The following is a 20,847-nucleotide window of genomic DNA, read 5'->3' on the forward strand; positions in this document are numbered from 1 at the left end:
GTCATCTGTAGGGCTGGCACCGCCGTCAGCGGGATGGCACCCAGGGTTTGGGGCAGCCCCAAAGCTGTGTCCCCGGGTGGCTCCTGAGCGGGCAGGTGGGGATGAGAGGACTGTGGGGACAGGGGGACATCAAGGAGCATGGTCAGCGGGTACCAGGGGACAGTAGGGACAGTGGGGACAGAGGGGACAGAGGGCTGCCACACGAGCAGATGACAGCATCAGGGAGGAAGCGAGTGATCAAGAGAGCGAGCGAGAGGCGGAGGGGGGGGACAGGAAGGGAGGAGCGGGCAGGGACAGCCTTCAAGTTTATAAACTTGTCCCTCCCGGTCCCCGCAGCACGGCCATGGCTGAGGGCCAGAAACGAGGGGGCTTCAAGAAATTCAGTAAGTCAGCGGGGGATGGCGAGGGTGGGCGCCGGGTGCTCACCTGGGCAGCCTGGCCCCAAAGGGGGGGATGCACGAGCATGGTCACCTCTTGTAAGGGAGAGGTTGCATCAGGAAACTCGCTGGGGATGAGAGGGGCTCTGGGGTTTTACGTCCCCTGGGCTCGCTCGAGCCCTGGTGCTGATGGGTCAGGTGCTGGGAATGGGACTGGGACCGGTCTGCATGCACTGGGTGCCAGCGTGCACCCAATGGGGGTGAACCCCACGCTCACCCCACTGGGGATTTCAGCTCCCCAAATCACACCTTGCAAGGAGCATTCACCCCGTGTGTGCCTGGGGGTGAAAGCCGGGGCTGGGGGTGTCCGGGACCACTCCAGGTCCTCCTGCAGCAGCGATTTGGGATGGAGGCCGGGGGCGAATCCGCACCGATGGAGCCGCACTCGGGGATGAAGCGCTGGGAGCGGGGCGCAGAGGAAGCGGTGGTGCCCGCGGGGAGGGAGCCGTGCTCTTTCTCACAGTTTCTGGTTTTCCCCAAAGCCCTGGGACTGCACATCGCCAGGCCCCGCGCTGAGCAGGAGCTGGCCTTCGCTGCTGCTCTCCGCATTCCTCTGCCTCCACGTGCCGCTGCCGGCACGGTGGGAGGCCAGCCCCTCCGCTCCCCCGGGAGCTGTGCGAGGGGCTGGGCAAAACCCATCTCCCACGGCCCCGGCTGAGCTGGGATTTTCCATCGGGGTGGGAAGCGAGGCGATCGGGAAGGTCCCCAGCTTTTCCACCCCGCAGCAGCCCCGAGCGTAAAGGATGCTCGGCCCCCGAGGGGGGCTTTAACCCAAAGCACTTCAGCTGCTGACAGCGTCCAGGCCACGAGATTTTGGCTCTGCAGGAGCGATTCTGGCTTGCTGCAGCCCCTTTGCCCCGTCTGGTGGCGGGGGCACCCTGCAGCCCATGCAGGAGGTGGTGTCTGAGGGCTGAGCCCCCCGCACCCAGGCTCCTTACGCAGTGCAGGGTGCAGCTTCCTGCCTCGGCACACCCGGAGGGGAAGAGGCTTTGCAGGGCCCCGCTGCATAATGTAAGAGTTGCAAAACCCCAAAAGCACCCAGAAAACCAAAGCTCCAGCACCGCAGCTCTGCTGCCACCCTTGCACCAACGCAGGCGGGGAGGCAGCGCAGCGGCACGCAGCGCCGAGGTGCGAAAGGCAGAGCCGCCCAGCCGGGGTTATAAATACTCCTCCGGCAACCGCTGAGCGCTCGGCGCTTGCAGGTGGCTCCGGGGAGCCGCAGCGAGGCTGCGAGGGGCTGAGCGAGGAAGTGGGGAGGCAGGAGGCTGCCTCCTGCTCGCAGCCAGCACCGCAGCGCCGGCCCCAGCCGGTGGCCGGATCCTGCTCTGGGCAGGGTGGCGACGTGCACACGGGGCACGTCCACAAGTCCGGGGGCTCTGGGGTAAACGGAGCGTGGGCTGGTGCTCAGCATGGAGAGCTGGAGAGCCCGAAGAGCCCCCGGCAGCATCGTGTGTGCCCCAGGCCACACGGTGACAACACTGCGCTGGGACCAGTGCTGCAGCAGGGCTGACACCGGGCTGCACCATAGCACAGTGCCCGTGCCCACCCCTCATCTCCCCCCTTCTCTCCTCTCTCCTCGCCAGAGTTTTTCAAGTTCAAAGGCTTCGGCAGCCTGAGCAGCATCCCCCGCTCCTTCACGCTGCGGCGCGGGGCCGTGGCCCCCAGCTCTTCCGAGGCGGGGGAAGGGGGGCTGCCCCCACACGGCTTCCTGGAGGAGCCCTTTGGCAGCACTCAGGATGATCTCAACACCATGCCCAAGAGCCCCGGCCCCTACGCCCGCTCCTCGGACATGTACAGCCACATGGGCACAATGCCCAGGCAGAACCCGGGCAAGGTGGGGAAGAGCCCGGGCAAAGCCAGGGGCACCCAGAGCTGTCGGGAGAAAGGGACCCCCAGGGACAAGATGCCCGGCACAACCCCAATGAGCGGCCCCAAGACTCCTGGCACCCCAGACGCCGGCACAGACCCGTCCTCAGCCTTTGGGAAAGCAGAGCAGGAGGAGGAAGAGGCTCTGCCCTCAGGCACCCCAGCGGCAGCGATGTCCAGGATGGAGCAGGAGCCTGCAGGGATCATCTCCTGCCCCAGGATGGAGGCACCGAGCCCTAGAGCAGCCCCCGGCCCCGCACCAGGAACGGAGACCACCAGCAGGGATCTGCTGGGAAAGGGGCAAGAGCACCCCAGCGAGGGCTCCCCGGACAGGTAGGGCCCCATTCCCTGTGCCGGGCTCGCTTTGTGCTCCCCGGGGGGGGCCGAGGGGCTGGGACGCAGCAGGGTCCCCACGGGATGCACCTGGCTGGCGGCACGGCACGGCCTGGCTCGGAGGCTGAGCGAGGTTTCCTGTGGGATTTCTGCTCCCTCCTGTTTCCGCAGGGGGTGGAAACACCCCGCGGCCTCCCCTGACCTGGCTGGCCCTCCTTCCCCTTCCAGCCCTGACGTCCTTCACCCCCCCAAACAGCCCAGCCTCTGTCCAGGTACAGGGGTAATCCCCAAAACCCCCCCAGCCCCAATCCTTTCTGCCTGTTAAACCCCTCTTCAAGGTTTTGGGGGCCTCAGCCCTCCTGAATCGGCTTGTTCAGAGGGTTTTCACCTCAAAATGAATGAGGGATTTTTAGCCTTGCCCATCACCTGGGCGTCTGGGCACCGGGGTCAAACACATCCCTACTGAGGGACTGGGGGCACGGGCAGAGGACTCCAGATTTCCCCCCGTAATGACGTCCCGTTGTGCCAGCCCCAACCCAGGACCCCATAACCCCCCCCTTGCACCCCCAAATCCCCTTTTCCCCCAGAACCACTGCAGGGCTCATCCTGGAGAGGGAAGGGAGAGGGAAGGGGGGGTTGCGTGGTGCCAGGAGCGGGGCGAGGAAGAGGAATCGGTGCTGGGAACCGGCTGCACATTCCTGCCGGCCGCGAAGGGAGGGCCAGAGGAGGGCTGGGACGGGAAGGAGGAGGGTCTGCCGCCGCGCCCCACGTCCCGGCTCGCAGCGAGCACCCTCCAGAGCTTCTCCCCGTCCCGGAGCAGAGGTTCTCGCCCAGCCACGCAGGGCCGATGACAGCGGTGGGCAGGAGGTTTCCCACCTTGGGGCAGGGCAGGTAAGGATTTGGGATCGCCACCACTCTCCCCGGCACGGTTCAGGGCACGGGGAGGGGGAGGCTGGGAAAGGGGCTTCGCTCGGGGCGCACAAAGCCTCGATGTAGGGCTGTGGGAGATGCCGAGGCCCCGGCGTTTGCTGATGGAAAGCACCTGGGCAGCGCTGCTGCACCCCCGGGTGGGCGCAGAGCCCCCGCGGAGGGCACCCCTTTTGCCCCCAAAATTAATTAGCCCCCAGACCAGGGCGGGCAGGAGCCAAGCAGAGTGGGGACGAGTGGTGGGCACCCGGGTGTCTGGGATCTGGGGAGTGCTGGAGGGGGGATTTGGATCCCCAAAACTTGAGCACCGAACTCCTTTGTGCATCACCTGGGGCTGCCCCGATGATGAGCGTGGCCGTGCTGTTTGCTGGGGAAACTGAGGCACGCGCGTGACCCAAGCATCAGGGGTGTTTCTGCCCCTCTGGGCCCCGTTTGGGGTTTGGGGAGCCCTGCTGGGGGCTCGGGGAGTGGCCGTGTGCCCCAGGCAGCCCCGGAGCCATCCCCGCGGCCGGGCTGTGCTGTGGGACAGGCGGCGGAAGCAGGACCGGGGCTGTGCCGCTCCCCAGCCCTTCCTCCTGCGCACGTCCTTGGGACAGGGACAATCCTTCCCCGCCAGGACATGAGGGGGGGCTGGGGACAGCTGCCCAGAACAGGGAGTGCCCGCGCTAAGGGACCGCGGAGGGGACAAGCGTGGCCCTTGGTCATGTTTTCCAGCCCTGGAGAATCTCCAACGCCTCCTGCTTGAGCGCAGGCCCCCAGGGCAGGGCGGGCTGAGGGTGCCCACGCACCCCAGAAGCTCCGTGCAGGATCAGGGACCCTTGGGAACCACGCTCAGCGGGGACAGGGTGTGCAGCGCCCAGCCCCGGGGCTGCTGTGACCCCACAGGAGCAGCGGGGACAGCGGCAGGGACACGGTGACCCACAGGAGGTGACCCACAGGGGAAATTTTGCTTCCCATGGGGCATGGGTTGGGCACTGCCGGCACCGAGGGGCTCCAAGGAGGGGAAACTGAGGCACCGTGTGCCCAAACGCAGCCCCTGGTGTACCCAGGTGAGCAGAGCCTGGGCTCCAAACTGGGGCTGGACCCACCCCACCAGCCCTGGCGGTCCCCAGCACAGAGCCTGGCAATGTCTGCGCTGTCCCCAAAATCTCCCCCACCCCGCGGGAAGCCCAGCAGCAGCTCCGAATCCCAGCGGCCCGGCTGCGGCCGCGCTCCAAAGGCAGCCCAGGAATTTCTCCCAGGCGCTCGGCTGCCCCCAAAAATGCCGTTTCCTCCAGGAATGCGTGGAGCCAAGGGGGGGCTGCGGCCCCCGGCCCCCTCCTCTCACCCTCCCCAGCCGCAGCTGCTGCCCGTCCCCAGCACGAGGCCCCCCCCTCGCCGCCAGCCCTCGCCGCGTCTCCCAGCTGCTCTCATGCTCCCGATTTCCTGCCCGGAGGCCCCCGTCCTCCTGCCGGTTTTTCTCACGGCTCTCGCAGCACCAGGCGCTCTCTGCGGCCGTGTGAAAGGCAAACGGGCTGGAGAGGCAGCGCCAGGGTGGGCAGGCAGCCCGCAGCTGCCCGAAGCAGCTGTGCGCCCCCCCACCCCCAAAAAAAAAATAAAATCCTCTTCTAGCTTTTCCCCCACTTGGTTTCCAACTCTGCTTCTCCTCTTCCGAGCCACTGCAGCCCGGTGGGCTTGGGGATGGAGCAGGATTCGCGTGGTGCCGCGCACCGCAGCTCCCAGAGGGCTTGATTGATGGATTAATTTTTGGACCGATTGATTTTTGAGCCAGCCCCAGCCAGGAGGGAGCTCCCAGAGGAGGGATTTGGCCCCTGGGATGGGGTCTGTGCAGTGCCAGGGGGGCTCTGGCCGTGGCAGTGCGGGTGGCTGCGGGTGCTCGGTGGAGCGAGGCGGCTCCCGGATGGAAAGTGACGTCCCGGGGCTGTGACACCGTTGGGTTTGGTTATTTCTTGGCTGCAGCCGCCTGCCCGGGCCACAGCCCTGTGCCAGGAGGGTGATCTCGGCAGGCAGTGGGGTGTCCGTGCTGAAGCTTGGCGTTTGGGAGGCGATGGGTGCTGGGTTCTGCTTAAAGAAGTCTGGATTTTTGTGTTTTATTCAGAAAGACGAGACCTCAGGGTCGCACATCCCAGCTCAGTTGTTATGGCCTCTCTACCCCAAACTCTCTCAATTCCATCAGGAGTTACCCCTACAGACAAACACCTCACCCCACAAGGGCACAAAAAGCAGAGTTGCTGCGTGCTCAGGAAGGAGAAGGGCATTCAGCACCCCCCAGGAAAGAAGTGGCCAGCCCAGCTGTTGGGTTGGTTGTCAGTAGGGCCAAGAGTGAACACATCGCTGAGACTGGGAGCTTCTACTGCAGTCTCAGACCCGACACCACCCTGGGTTTGATTCTGTGGGTTCGCAAAAAGCTGCAGAGAAACAATCAGACCCCCCCCGGGCGGCGTGTCCCAAAAACCGCCCGGTGGGACTGAGCTCTGCCAGGGCACGGGGCACGGGACCCTGCTTTGGCACGCAGCCCCGGCACCATGACCCAAGGGGACCTCAGCCAGGCTGTCCCCAGCTCTGCTCACACGGTCCCAAGCCGATTTGGGGCAAGATCCTTTCAAAAAAGCCCCATTCTTCCCTGATCGCATTAGGGAGGCTCAGCTCTGCGTCGGGAGCGGGCACGGGGGCCCTTGGAGCATTCCCAAACCCACTGCCTCGCGGAGCACAGCCCCCCCGCTGTGCCACCACCACCTTCGCCCGACCACTGCGACTTGCTGCCCGTTACCCACACAAATTTATTTTTCTCCTTTCCTTCCAGCCACCACAATGGCCTGGAGTCCGGCAGCGAATACGTCAAGGTAAGACACCGAGCGCGGGCGCAGCCCGTCCCGGCTGGGGGACAGGGACAGCAGGGGGACAGCGACCCCGGGGCTGGCCATGCCCTGTGCTCAGCTCCACGTCCCCATCCCAGCACCTCCTCTCTTTGTCCTCGGAGGACATTTGCTGCCAGAAACAGCCGGGCAGGCGAGGCACAAGCCGTGCACGGTCCCCCCGCCGCTGCCTGCGCTTCGCACTCCCCATCACTCGCGGCGCGGGGGCCACCTCCTCCCTCCGCCCCCACGTAGCAGAGGAAGGGTTTGAGCCACTTTCCGTGGCTGTCACATGAAAGTCGGTGTAAATCTCTCCAAATCTCTTGCTTATCCTCCAGCAAACTATTAACATTCCTGAGGACTCTTCATGTCTGGCCAGAAATTCATTAGCGAGGCGCCTGGCTCTGGAGGAGAGCCGGCCCTGCTGCAGGAGGCTGCTGGCACGCCGGGCAGGAGCAGGGTGATGGCCACAGGGTGCCGGCTCTTTTGGGGTCGGGGCACTGAAAACCTGCCCAGAGGGCGAGTTGCTGCCACACGATGGCAAAAGGGAGTTTGTTAGAGAAGGGATAGAGCGTCCTGAGTCCAGTTGCTTGATGGGGACGTGCAAAATGGGGCAGCGGGGCCAGACGTGGCTTGGTGACCCCCAGCACTGCGACCACCCCGGTGGGACTTCTCTCCTCTCTTATTTCCCTTTGGCAACGCGGGACGAGCAGCCTGGCTGCTGGTGGGAGCTCAACGTGCTGGCGGTGTGATGTGCACGGAGCGGCGAGGCTCCTGCCCGCACACACCAGTCCTGCCAGGGCAGGGTGGAGCGGGTGCCGTGCTGTGTTTTCCCTTGCTCTATCAGTCTGTGCACCTGGAGGTGGGCAAATTTTATGGCTCGTGGGTGAATGGATTGAGACAGCGCGGGCATGGAGCGATGGGCATGGCTTTGCCTGTAGAATCCGAGCTGTTTTCGGTCAGCCAGAATTCCCCACTGTCCAGGCGGATGCCAAACCCGATCTGTTTGGCCTTTATTCCTTACTCATCCCCGTGGTGTCCAGATGCAGCCCATGGGCAGTGTGTGTGATTTACACCCCGCTTCCCGTGAGCTACGGAAGCAACCGATGGCTGCGGCGACAGCAGCTATTTTAGGCAAAGAAGTAATTAGCTGGAGTGCGCGTGGCCAAGATGCTGGGGGCACGCCGGCTGACTGCAGGCACCGTGCCTGGCGGGGAGCCCACAGCCCTGCCTGGACGGGGTGCTCAGCACCCAGCAGTGCCCGGCCCCATAGCCTGAGGGGATCGGGGTGGCTGGGTGCCTGCTGGCATCGCTTGGGAGCAAGGCTGGGACCTGGCACCCAAAGCGCTCCCTGCTCTGTGGTGTGTGGGGTAGGCAGCCAGGATCAATAAGCTCTTGGTAATTAACGCACTTTAATAATAGCCTAAGGGCTGGTGTTCCCAAACTGCCTGGGGGATCTGCACTCCGGCTCCGTTTGCTCACCTCCCAGCGGGGTTTGCCAGCGTAGGTTTGTCCCTCTTGTAGGGGAAGGCAGGGAGCTGCAAAACCCCATTACGCCCCGGGGGAGCTGCTGCCAATAAAGCTGATGTGTCCCAGTGAGCACCGGGGGCTTCAGCTTCCCTTTGTGCCTGCGAAGGGGCAGCACAGGCACAGCTCCAGCTCGCTCCGTCGGCGGAGAGCCTCGGATCCGCTGCAGGAGGGAAGCAGCTGAGCCCTTTGCGGAGGAGAAGCCTCTGCCGGCGAGTGATTCACCCTCGGATCCTCGCAGAGCGGCGTCTCCCCACGTGCTGCCATCTGCTCTGTCCCTCGGCCCCTCGCGAGGGGAGAGGAGCAGCCACGCTCCCGCTAGGGCTGCAGGCACCTCTGGGTGCGGGGCCACCCGCTGCCCTGCACCCTGTGCTCTGCCCTCCTCCTCCTGCTGCTTGGCCCCATCCTAAATCCAGGCGCTACCCTCCTGCTCCCCTCTCCCCTGCAATGGAAGGGGCAGAGCACGGGCCCAGCGAGCGCGGTCGAGCTCTTTGTTCTGCGTGGAGGAGCCGCTCTGGAGACCTGTATCTCATCAGCCCTGCCTGCTTCCTCCTCGCCGGGGGACGCGAGGGGCTCGTCTGAATTAATTAGCAGAGAGGCCGCGTGGGTGGCAGCAGGAACACCTCTGAGCTCGCGGCGTGGCAGGGCAGAGGCGCACCAGGAGGCATCTTCGGCCGGGGACGCGCGTTGAGGACGGCTCTCGCTAACTGGAGCTGGTCCCCGCTGGGAGCAGGGCTTATTCCTCCTTCCTTCCTTCCTTCCTTCCTTCCTTCGGCAGCACGGCCGGGAGAGCAGCAGCGCAGGATTTACTGTCACGTCCCCTGGTGCAGGTTCCCTGCCCTGTGCACAGCCTCCTAAATCTCTGTCCGTTTCTGTCCTTAGTGGGACCGCAGCTGCTCAGGGAAAGCCGGGCAGCAAAGCTTCATGGCAGGGACATCCCCGATGGAGTGGTATAACGGGAGGGGAGCACTGTGCCAGCACCCCAAGTCCTGTGTCCCCCAGGACTGCTCCCACAAGGGCTCCCAGTGCCCCGGTCCCCGCTGAGAGAGGCAAAACGAGGACAGCGGGGACACGGGACGCGGTCCCTGGGCTTGGTTTGTGGAGCAGCAGGGGGCTGCGGGGCTGGCAGGCGGCTCGGAGCCAGCAGTGCCGCCTCGTGCATCCCGTTCCGCGAAACCGCAGCCTTAATTAAACCGGAGCGGAGCCTTAATTAAACGCGACTCGGAGACAGCCTACGTGGGAAGCAGGCAGCCGGCTGCCTCCACGTGGGGCAGGAGCCGGCGTCTTCCCCAGAAAAGGACGGCAGGAGGACGGGCAGGGCGAGGAGGGATGGGGTGAGGGGGAGCAGGGACCGAGCCTGTCCCTGACCCCGTGTGTCACTGCGGAGGGCAGATTAGGGTGAGGAGATGAGGGGTGCCAGCTCCTTTGGGGGAACCCCTCGGGGTATGAAGGCGATGAGGGGTGCCAGCTGCCTTCAGGGACACCGGTTCCCTTCAGAAAACCCAGTTCTTGGGACATAGTGAGGCTGGATCCCCTCAGGGACACCAATTCCCCTCAGAAAACCCCGCTCCCCTCAGGACGTGGTGGGGCTGGATCCCCTCAGGAACACCGGCTCCCCTCAGGACGTGGCTGATGGGGGCTGCCCGGTTTCCTCAGAAGACCCTGCTCCCCTCAGGACGTGGTGGGGCTGGATCCCCTCGGGTCCACCAGGTCCCCCTCAGGGCCACCAGGTCCCCCTCATGGCCACCAGCCCCCTCAGGCCGTGGCAGCCCGGGGCCGGCTCCCCTCAGGGCCGCGCTGTGGCGGCTGCCGCGGGTCCCTGCGGGGCGGGCCGGGGCGGAGCAGCCGCTTCGGTGCCGCCTCCCGTTGCCGACAAGGGATGAGGTAATCGGGGAAGCGGCTGAAATTGAAGCCCGGCGGTGGTGGCGGTGGTGGCGGAGGCAGCGTGAGGGGCAACCCGGGGCCGAGCCGAGCCCAGCCGAGCCGAGCCGAGCCGGGCCGGGGGCAGCCCGGAGGGGGGCTGAGGGCGCCGCGCCATGACGGAGCGCTGCAGCCTGTGGAGCGCCCTGTCGGCGGCCGCCTGCTGCTTCTACCGAGGCTCCTTCATGCAGGTCCAGGTGAGCCGGGCCGGCAGCGAGGATGGGGAAAGCGGAGGGTGGCCGGGAGCCCCTCGGCTGGGTGCCCCCGGGGGTGGTGGTGGTGGTGGTGGTGTTGAGGGGGGCTTCGTGGGGATGGCGTTGACCTTGCGGCCGCTGGCCGGGGCTCTGCGGGGCTGACGTGAGGTTTCGTGCCTCAGTGTCCTCAGCCTGCAGCGCTGCCCTGCTCAGGTGCTTGGTTTGGGCTCCAGCATTGCCCCCTGCATCCCCTCTGGATGCCGGGTGTGGGTCGGAGCTGGAGCCGGAGCCCCGGAGCAGCACTCGGGTCAGGGGCTGCGAGCAGCGGCCCCAAAGGCAGCCCTGAGGGCAGGAGACCTCACGGAGGGGAGCATTCGGCTCCCTGCAAGAGGCAGCACATCTCCAAAGGTGCTCCGGGAGCGTCTGCTACACTCTGAGGAGAGACGGAGCCCAGAGGGACCCGCAGCACCACGGCCTGGGGCTGTGTGTGTGAGCTGCACGGCTCGGCCGCGGTGCCGGCACCCGGCCTGTGGCACCTCCAGCGCTGCCACAAGGTGAGGTGTCCTGTTTGGGGCTCTGGCTGAGGAAGGGCAAAGCCCCAGAAACCGGTTCCTTCGTTTACCTGCTTAGGGAGAGCGCCAAGTGCTGAGGATCGCAAGAGCCGAGCAGGCTCTGATCTGAAGCAAGAGCTCCCGGCAGGCTGCAAGTTAAAAAGGGTGAGAAGCGCCCGGAGCTGGCAGCCAAGAGAGCTGGCAGCCTCAGCCAGCGCTGCTCGGGGAGGTAGGTGCCGAGCTGTAGAGATTATGCTGGGTAAGACGGAGCCCAGAGGAAGCGTTTCAAGTCTTGTCATGATTGCTGCTGATCTCAGTGCAAAGCCGGGGATTTTGATCGCTAGTGGGGGCGAGGAGGGAGAACGCAGAGGAGGTGCTCCTGGCTGTCCAAAAGCCACCGAGCAGCACCGGGGGACGTGCCCTAACGCAGCAGTCCTGGGGCTGAGCATCGCAGCGAGCTGCTGCCAGAACAAGGGGGAGACAGGTGGGCACAGGAGATGCGGGAGGGGATGAAGGGCACTCCATCCCGGCGCCGGGAAAAAGAGTTAAAAGCGAAGCCCCGAGTGCTCACCTGGCCCTGCCAGATCTTTCACCGTCTATTTGTGTCCAAGTGTGCCCAGCAAACACACACTGAAGTCCCCATGAATGACTGGAGCGCTTCCAGCTGACAGCCGCATCCCTGCTCACCGCCAATGGCAGTGCACCCAGCCTGGGAAGCACTGACATCATTTCTGGCCAATAGCAGCTCCGAAAAGGGATGCAGCAGCAGCGGCCGCCGCCGTCTCGGAGTGAGATAAGTAATATATAGATGGATGGAGATGTGTGTACACGCACGCCCCAATGCCGTGCTGGAGACCCGCTCCCCCAGGGCAGCGGCGCGCTCCGCCACCCCACAGCGCAACCCGGGGCACCTGTCCCATCTTAAGGCACCCAGATGTTCCCAGGCAGCACACCTCAGCTGCTCCCCACCCCTGCCAGCCAGGTGGAATTGCTCCAGAGCTGCCACAAAGGAGCACAGACAGGAGAGGAGAACCTTTGGGTGGCCAGGAGCACTCCTAGGAAAGGCTGGGAGTGCCAGGACAAAGATCCCGAGAGGCCCTTTGGGTGCCCGGAGTCATGGCGAGACGATGCAGAGAGACAAACCAGTTCTTTCCCATCTGGGCATCAAGATCTGTGAGACCAACTGGTTCACACCAGGGAATGTGGGTGTGGAGCAAGCCCATGACAACCCGGGGGTGTTTGCAGTGGGATTTTTCCCCCGTTGCAGTCCCTCAGGGTGGACCGGCCGCTCTCAGGCACGCAGGGAGCTCACGCAGCAGCCCTGCACCAGGCAAGCAGAGCAGTTCTTGGGTTCGCCATGGCGTTGGCTGCCTCAGCAAGGATGTTTGCTCTGAAATACTCCGCCGTGAAGCAGCCCGTGGGCAGGTAGGGAGCTAAGTGGAGAACAGAGAGATTCTGGTGATCCTGGGGCTTTCCCCATGCACCTGCTCCAAGTGGCTCCGTACTCCCTTCTCTCCCACTTGTGCTTCCCGGGCCCCACAGCTGCTCCAGCCGGGGTGAAAGAGCTTGCAGCAGGGGCTGGGATTTCCCCGGTGAGGGTCCCAACGTGGGGCAGGCAGCAGGAGCAGGAGTAGGAGAGCAGCTGTGCTTTGTGCCCTGAGGTTAGCCAGGAGATGCTATCGCGGGGCGGGGTGGGTGCCGCACACCTCGCTTTCCAGGCTGACTTCATGTTCAGGTCTGGGAGGGGGGAGCTGGAAAGCAGGCTGCAAGTCACTCCCGTTTCGTAAGAGTACCTCTGCGAGGAGAGAAAGCCAAATGCCAGCCTTTGAAGCTCTCCTCGCACCAGGCAGAGCAACAGCCGCTGCTTTACACAGCCCACAGCTGCCAGCACCCTCCATCCCCCCAGATCTCGCCCTTTGGCTGCTAATTCCCATCCCTGCCCTGCAGCTGGGACCAAAGATGCCTCCCTCTGCCAAGAAAGCAGCAGGTAGAGGCAAGGAAACGAGCAGGGATGGAGAGCCCAGGGAATCCCCTCGCGGTGAGCACTGCCCCCACTGCACCGCAGCTCCGGAGGGATCCCGCAGCCCCGGGACCGTGAAGCAGCCTGTCTGGGTGCTGAACGTGACCAAGGAGCTCTCCTTTCTCCAGCCAAACCACGTTGGCTGCGGCTTGGGATTCCTCAGGCAGAGCTTGGCATCATCTCTGGCAGCTCCTGAGCTGGTTTGTCTGGTGGGGCTGGTTTGGGGAACCGCTCTCAGCCCCGTTTCTCCCCCTTCTGTGGGAAGAGGTGCAGGAGGCTGGCACCAGGCACCCGAGCAGTCCAGGCTCCTCTCCGCAGCCAGCCCTCTCGCCTGCGAGGCCTCGCATCGGGCCCGAGCATCTTTTGATGTCCTTTTGGCACAGCTGAGAGCGCCAAGCGGTGCCCTTTTCAGCTCGGCACTCAGACATCCGCTTACACGCTCCCGACAGCTCCTGGCCGGCCGGGGCTGCCTTGCTGTGCCTCGCCGGCACCCAGCCAGCTGGCAGCCCCGCCGCCTCCTCCGAGACACGCCACAGAGCAGAAGGAAGCCCAGTCAAAGCACGAGGACCGGTCCCCGGAGCCGCAGAGCACCAAAGGAAAAGGATTCCTCCCCATGCATCGGGCTCCTGCCGCCACCCTGGCTGCAGGCGGTGGCTTTTTGGTGGCCGTGCAAGCCGGGTGGGACCGTGACACCCAGCCAGGAGGACAGAGGTGGCTCGTGGCTCCCTGTGCTCACAGCCGCCCTCGCTCCCCCATCTGCAAGACGCAGAGCCCCCCGAGCCTCCGTGCTAGCTCAGCACCTGGCTCCTGGCACGGATGCCAGCCAGCTGCTGCCCAAATCCAGGCTTGGAGACGCCGGGTGCTGCTCAGCTGGGTTTGAGTCCCTTATCCCACGCATTTGCATGGGGAGGATTTGGGGGAAAACCCAGCTGTAGGACAGAGCGGAGAGCTGCTAATCCCCAATCCCCTCTCTGGGGGCAGCTGGGGGAAAAGCTGCAGCCCCAAATCGCTCCCAGCTCAGCCCCAAGCGCTGCGGGGAGGTGCTGAGCACAGGGGCAGCCCCGGCCACGGGTGCTGGGCAGCAGAGGAGTTGTCATAGGAACAGCATCTGCTTCGGCCTCGGTCCCCCGGGAGGCAGCTGGACCTCGGCAGCCCCGTGGCTACCATTTATTTTTAATAGGGCTCAGCAGCACTGAGCAGCTTTGTCTCCATGAGGGCCCCGGGGCAGCAGAGGTGCTCAGCACCCCGCGATGCTCGTTGAGGGGGATGTGACCCCAGAACATCTCCTGGTCGGGTCCCTGCGGCTCCAACGAGCAGGACGCTCCCTGGAGATGGGAGCAGAGGGCAGAGGAGCACGCACAAGTTGGCCCCTGACACCTCCCGGGGCTGCTTCCACCACCCCAGCACTTTTTTAATTGTTTGGAGCTGGAACGGGAGGAACAGAGGCAGGTCCAGGCTGGTGAGGGCAAGCCCTGAAGAGCTCAGGCCATCGCATGGCTTCTTCCCAGCCTCCTCCCACCTCCCCAGGCTGCAGCCACATCCCTGGGGCAGGATTGCTGCCCCCGGTTTGGCTGATACGTGCAGCTACACCAGGGAAGGGAGCAGCTGCCCCAGGATGGGGTCGGGCTGCCCTAAGGTGCGGGACAGAAGGGACAAAACCTGCTGAGGGACTCGGCGGAGTCCTGGGACAGAGGGCACAGGGTGGGAGCGCGGTGCAGCACCCTGAGCCTTCCTCACAGCCACAGGGGGAGGCAGCTCGGGGAGCAGAACCTGGTGCTGGCAAAGGGTCTGGTGGCACGCACATCTCCTTCTTTTTCCTGTCCACGATACAGGGATCCCAAGGACCCCAAGCAAGCACCAGCCCCGCTGGTGGTGCCCTCGGGGATGCTCCTGCCATGGAGCGGGGCAGCCGGGGGAGAGGTGCCGCCAGCCTGATCTCCCCGGGGAAGGGAGGATGCGAATTGCATCCTGCAGGCTCAGGTGCACCAGCGCTGGTGAAAGCTCATTTCGATGCAGAAGGTTCCCTTTACATTTGTCATTACTATTCATGCCACCGTCAGGCTGAGCGCAGCCGAGTTAACCCTTTGGGGAGGGGAGATCGCGGCGGCTGCCTGCAGGAGGAACAGCGATGTGGGTTTCCTCCTGGAGAAGCATTTCCCACGGTGGTTCAGCCCTGGAGATGTGCCAGCGGGGAGCTGGGGCAGGCACAACGGGGACACGCCACCAGGAGATCCCCAAAGTGCTCCCGGTGGCAGGACCTGATCACCCCACCCCATGCACACACACACCAGGGCCCTGGCTGACATTCTCTCTCTCTCTCTCCCTCTCACCCCTTACAGTTCTCCAAGGAGAAATACATCCTCGACTCATCACCGGAGAAGCTTCACAAGGAGCTGGAAGAGGAGCTGAAGCTGAGCAGCACCGACCTGCGCAGCCACGCCTGGTACCACGGCCGCATCCCCCGGGAGGTGAGGATGGGGAGGGGAGGGTGGGCAGCTCCCAGCCCACGCAGAGCCACCAGGCCAAGGCTTCTCCAGCCCCAAACTGCCTGGTTTTGTGGGCAATACCCTCCTGAAACCCAGAGCAGGGGGTACCCAGGGGGTAAAACAGCCGAGGTGGAGCACCCACGCCTGCCCCCCTGGGTTCACCCGGTGGGGTTGTGCCTGAGCCTTTGCCCCATCCCCTGCCAGGTGTCGGAGAGCCTCGTGCAGAGGAACGGCGACTTCCTCATCCGCGACTCGCTCACCAGCCTGGGCGACTACGTGCTGACGTGCCGCTGGCGCAACGAGCCCCTGCACTTCAAGATCAACAAGGCGACGGTCAAATCCAGCGACGGCCACAGCCGCGTGCAGTACCTCTTCGAGCAGGAGAGCTTCGACAACGTGCCCGCCCTCGTCCGCTTCTACGTGGGCAACCGCAAGGCCATCTCCGAGCAGAGCGGTGCCATCGTCTACTGCCCCATCAACCGCACCTTCCCCCTGCGCTACCTGGAGGCCAGCTATGGGCTCGCCAACGGCAAGCACGGGGCGCCCCACAGCCCTGCTGCCCAGAAAGGGGGGCACATCAAGAGGAGGAGCATCACCATGACGGACGGCCTGACGGCCGACAAGATCACCAGGGCCGAGGGGTGTCCCACCAGGTGAGTGTGGGGCCTGGTGCTGCCTGGGCAGGGGATTGGGATCAGCCCCCAGGGACACGGCAGGGTTTGGGGACTGCCCCAACGCAGGCAGGGACCAGCGGAGGCACAGGAGAGGAGCCAGCTGCCAGCTGTGCTGCCACAGCCACCACAAGGGCATTTGCAAGGAGTTGCCAAGAGGAGCTGATGAAGCTGCACTGGCAGGGGCCTGCAAAGCCCTGCAGGGCTGCCCTGCTCACACAAAACCTTGCAGCACCTGGGCTTCTCAGGAGGGGTGGAGATTTCCTTCATGTGGCTTTCTGGCTCCTGGCTTTCTTTTGGCAGCCTCAGGGTGCCCAGACCCTGTGCAGGAAGGCAGGGCACACACACAGAGGGGCCAAGGGACCTGCATCCACTCCTGCACCCCCAGCAGGCACAGCCCGTCCCCCAGCAGGCCTTAGAGCCACGCTGCCTTCTCACACCCCGACCTTCTGAGCCCGAGGGCAGGGTGGGAGCTCACCAGCAATAAGCAGACAACCAACTGCTACTGCGGGGAAGAGGGAAGCAGCCAGGCTTCCAGGAGAGCACATGCTGATAGGTCTGGGCTCCTCTGGAAACACTTTTCCTCTCTACTCACATTTCCTCAAACATCTCACCCCGCCGCTGCTCACCTGTCCTTGCAGCACTCCCCTCGCTCATCCCACCGCAGCCGCAGCACCTCTTGCAACGCCTCTGACTCACGGCACGCCTCAGGCTGTAGCCACAGCTCCCAGGCTGCAGCACCTCCCTGCTCTTCTGGGACACAGCTGGGCCCCCAGTGCAGCCTCCAGGCACTTCCACCTCTCCTGAGCACTGTGAGAGAAGGAGCTCGCCTCACCGCCACGCAGCTCTCGGGCAGAAAAACCACACAGAGCTTCATAAAAACCTCCCACCTCGCAGCCAGGCACCACAGCACTAGAAAACAGCCCCACTGCTTCTCACCAGACCCCTTCCCCAGCACCCCGGGGTGCAGCAGAGCCAAACCCTGCTCCATTCCCCCAGGACCAGGCTCCTTGCAGCAGGGCTGCCTCTGCTTTATGTAGGTTCCCCAGCTCAGGGCTCCAGCTGAGCTCGTCAGGGCTCCTCTTGTTGGTAGTGGAAGGGGGCAGTGCCTGGGGGGGGGGTGGAGAATCCTCATCCCAGCCCCTCTGCCCTTGCCCGAGTGCCAGACTAACGCTCCTGCCCCCTCCCCAGCGTGTCCCTGCCGCACCACAGGGACATCATCCGCAACTGTGCCGTCAGCGTGGACCAGATCCAGGAGCTGCACGCCCCGATGTCCCCCATCTCGGAGAACCCCACGTCGCCCGCCTACAGCACGGGTAGGCACAGCCTGGGGACGGCGGGGACACGGCTCGGGCTGAGCTCAGCACCACAGGGACGTGGGGAGGGGGACGGAGCTGGCTTTAAAACAAGCCCCTAAATGCTCCGTGTTGCCCTAAATGCTCTGTGCTACTCCTCCCTGCTGGCAAGGCCCTGCCTGGCTCTGCACAGCAAAAAAAAATGTCCCGAAAGAGGGTCTGAGCTGGGGGCGATGCCAGCTGACCACAGTGCGGCCACGCAGCTCTCCTGGGGCTGGCTGGGTCCTGTCGTGGCACCACTGGGGCTTTCCCTGAGCTCCCCAAACCCCGGCTGTGGTGTTCTTCCCAGGGGTTGGATCCGATGGGCTCTCGAGCTCCCTTCCAACCCCTCCAATTCTGCGATTCTCGGGGCGTGCACCCCTCCCAGCTGTGCTAACGGCCTCTCTCCTGCTCCCCGCAGTTACACGGCTAAAGCCACACGCCTGCCAAGCACCCGGCATCGCCCCGGCCTCCCCGGTCATCAGAAGGTCCAGCGAGCCCCAGCTGTGCCCGGGGAGCACCAGCAAACCTCTCCCGGACCCTGCCCACAGCACCCACTCCACTCCCTGCCACGGCTACGCTCGCGCCTCCCCCTCGCCCTCCGTGAACAGCTACAGCGACCCGGACACGGGGCACTACTGCCAGCTGCACCCCACCTCCCCTGTCGGCAGGGAGCGGCCGTCCCACGACACCAAGCCAGCAAAGAGCTACGTGGAGAGGCTAAAGGTGGAGGAAGGACAGAGAGGGACTGTGGAGAACGGCTCCGGGGAAGCAGAGGCAGGGCAGAGGCTGAAAGGAGAGCGGGACTTGGGGGGCTTCGTGCCCCCCGCCATGGAGACGTGCTCCTCCTTTAACCCTGCCGCCTTCCAGTCCCTGCTCATCCCCCTGGAGAACAAGCCCCTGGAGATGGCCGTGCTCAAGAAGGTCAAGGAGCTGCTGGCGGAGGTGGACGCGAAGACGTTGGCCAAGCACATCACCAAAGTGGACTGCGTGGTACGGCCGGGGCCGGGCGGGAGGGCCGGGCACTGCCCCCCTCCAGGGGAGCGGAGCATCCCCCAGCACCACCCCCAAAAATCAGAGCGTCCCAGCTGGGCTCTGCCTCCCCGCACCGCCTGGGGCAGGCCAGGGCCACCCGGCCTCTCCTCAATTAACAAAGCTCTAATCACCTCTTTGCCTTTTCTCCCCAGGTCGCTCGGATACTGGGCGTAACGGCGGAGATGCAACGGCTCATGGGGGTGAGCTCTGGCATGGAGCTGCTCACCCTGCCCCACGGCCACCAGCTGCGGCTCGACCTGCTGGAACGGTACGGCACGGGGCCACAGCGCTGGGGGTGGCACGGGGGGGGACATGGGACCTTTAGGGGGTGCTGGGCTCTGCGGGGACAGCGTTGGGAGCGTCCCCGTGCTGAGCTCCACGCTGAGCCTCTCGCCCCGCGGCAGGTTCCACACCATGTCCATCATGATCGCCGTGGACATCCTGGGCTGCACGGGCAGCACGGAGGAGCGGGCGGCCCTGCTGCACAAAACCATCCAGCTGGCGGCCGAGCTGAAGAGCACCATGGGCAACATGTTCAGCTTCGCCGCCGTGATGAACGCCCTGGAAATGACACAGGTACGGGGACGCAGCCTCCCCCCTGGTGGCTCAGCCCTTGGGGACAACGGGGACAACGCCCCAGCAGAGGCACCGGGGTGGAAGCAGGGAAGGGACGGAGCCACCCCCTCCGAGCAGACAGCCCAGCCCCACCGGGATGCGATTGTTTTTTTCGGTGGTTGGGCTTTTTGTTTTTGCGCTGGGCTCTGTTCCTGAGAGGAAATGAATCTGCCCTCCGGTACAATACAAATCAGTCTCAAGGCCGTGGCAGCAGCGTCTCCCGGCCGCGCTGCTCCCTTTGGAAGATGAAAGGAGATTAAAATTCAATTTTAAATCAAGCCCAGCTGGGAAGCCTTGCTTCCTGCCTGCACAAAGGAGGTGGAAGGGCTGCCCCCTCCCTGCAGCTCATCTTCAAGGCCGCTGCAGCGCGGGGAAGCTGCTGTCCTGGGGCACGGCAGGGGAAGAAACGCCGAGCCCAGTGCCGGGGCAGGGCCCTGCAGCCTCTGGCGGTGAGTGCCAGCAGCAGAGGCAGTTTTGGGGAGCAGCAGGCGCTGCTGGTGGTGTCGTGCCAGGGCCAGGTTGACTTCGGGAGCATCCCATGGGCTGGGGCTCGGTGCTGGGGCTGCGCTCCCCCAGCACATCCACCCCCAGCACGTCCGTCCCCTTGCAGATTGCGCGGCTGGAGCAGACCTGGATGGTGCTGCGGCAGCGGCACACGGAGGGCGCGATCCTCTACGAAAAGAAGCTGAAGCCGTTCCTGAAGAGCCTGAACGAAGGCAAAGGTAACGAGAGCGGCTCCCAGCCCCGCTGCCTGCTCCTTCCAGGCTCAGCCGGGCACAGCCTTGTAATGGGGATGTGTTTGAGAGCTGCGTCCCTCCCCCAGCAGCGCCAGACGCTTCCCTCCTGCCCGCTGCGCAGCCCCAGCACCCGGCCAGGCCCGCTTGGCCTCAGCTGCCCCTTCCTTCCCAAGGAAGCATTTCATAACTAAATAAAACCAGTGGCTGGGCACAAACACGGCTGGGCCGAGCCAAACCCATGCGCTCGCATGGCAGTGCGTGCCAAGGCAAGGGGACACCAGCCGGTCTGAGGCAGGGAGGATGAAAAGCTTCATCTCTCCAACACGCAGAGCCCCAGGCCTGCACACCCGCTCCTCGCTGCAGCCCTGGGAGCGGCAGAAAGAGCCTGGCTGGTGCTGGAGGAGGCGGTGGACGCGGGCAGAGCCATCCTCAGAGCCACAACCGCATCTGTGCTGCAGCTGAGCCAGAAAACCTCTCCCAGGGGCACGGTGGCAGCCCGGCTTTGTAGGGCTGGGTGGTCGTGGGAGCGCTGCACGGGGCCAAGGCGGGTGGGGAGGGGGACGCGGGGACACCGAGCCCGCCAGAGAGCCTCAGGGCGCTTCTCTCCGCAGAAGGCCCCCCGCTGACCAACACCACCTTCCCCCACGTCATGCCCCTGGTGACCCTCCTGGAGCGGGACGACGCTCTGGTGGACAACCCCGAGCCCTGGGAGAGCACGGACGACGGCGTGGAGGTGGTGATGGCCCACCTGGAGGCGGCGCGGATGGTGGCCCACCACGGGGGGCTGTACCACACCAACGCCGAGGTGAAGCTGCAGGGTAAGCGAGGAGGGGAACGGGGACGGCCCCTCAACCTCCGGTGCCATCCCATGCGCCCTGCGGGCACGGGGTCCCCGTCCCAGACCCGCGGCGCTGACTCTCCCTTCCCCACAGGTTTCCAGGGCCGAGCGGAGCTGCTGGAGGTCTTCAGCACCGAGTTCCAGCTGCGGCTGCTGTGGGGCAGCCGCGGGGCTGAGAGCAGCCAGGCGGAGCGCTACGAGAAATTCGACAAAGTCCTCACCGCCCTGTCCCACAAGCTGGAACCAGCGGTGCGCTTCAGCGAGCTGTAACCCACCCGCACTGCCGAACCCCTCCGCATTAGGGACGGGTTGGCAATTTGGGGACAGAGAGAGGACCGCAACCACCACGACCCCACGTGGCTCAGCACCAGCCGGGGGTCCCGCGGTGCTGTTATAGGGACGGGGACAGCGCCCATGCGGTGCCCATCGCCTCGCCCCATATTTTCCTCTGCTCCCACCCCTTGCTGCCCTCTGTACATACGTCCCCGTGGCCACCGCCGC

General features: G+C 64.9%; 1 protein-coding gene across 4 annotated transcripts; it reads left to right on the plus strand.

Moving 5' to 3' along the window:
* Window positions 1-249: 249 nt before the first annotated feature.
* SH2D3C (SH2 domain containing 3C) lies at window positions 250-20,812 on the plus strand. Of its 4 annotated transcripts, XM_068657118.1 has the most exons (12): window positions 250-383; window positions 2,021-2,636; window positions 6,367-6,406; window positions 14,970-15,098; window positions 15,321-15,769; window positions 16,979-17,103; window positions 17,543-18,114; window positions 18,309-18,424; window positions 18,561-18,732; window positions 19,382-19,493; window positions 20,120-20,326; window positions 20,441-20,812. In XM_068657118.1, the coding sequence occupies exons 1-12, from the start codon at window positions 344-346 to the stop codon at window positions 20,614-20,616; spliced, it is 2,754 nt and encodes a 917-aa protein (XP_068513219.1). In that variant the 5' UTR covers window positions 250-343; the 3' UTR covers window positions 20,617-20,812. The 4 variants fall into 4 exon arrangements, with proteins under 4 accessions (XP_068513219.1, XP_068513221.1, XP_068513222.1 ...); XM_068657120.1 differs by lacking the exons at window positions 250-383; window positions 2,021-2,636 and adding an exon at window positions 3,288-3,527; XM_068657121.1 differs by lacking the exons at window positions 250-383; window positions 2,021-2,636; window positions 6,367-6,406 and adding an exon at window positions 9,277-10,062.
* The last annotated feature ends 35 nt before the right edge of the window (window positions 20,813-20,847 follow it).

This window comes from Anas acuta, chromosome 20, assembly GCF_963932015.1.
Source record: "Anas acuta chromosome 20, bAnaAcu1.1, whole genome shotgun sequence".
Taxonomy (NCBI): domain Eukaryota; kingdom Metazoa; phylum Chordata; class Aves; order Anseriformes; family Anatidae; genus Anas; species Anas acuta.

Coding starts and splice junctions, on each gene's coding strand:
- SH2D3C (XM_068657118.1), top strand. CDS start 344: ATGGCTGAGGGCCAGAAACGAGGGGGCTTCAAGAAATTCA. Junction 2,637..6,366: donor AGCGAGGGCTCCCCGGACAG/GTAGGGCCCCAT, acceptor CTTTCCTTCCAG/CCACCACAATGGCCTGGAGT. Junction 18,733..19,381: donor ACGCCCTGGAAATGACACAG/GTACGGGGACGC, acceptor GTCCCCTTGCAG/ATTGCGCGGCTGGAGCAGAC.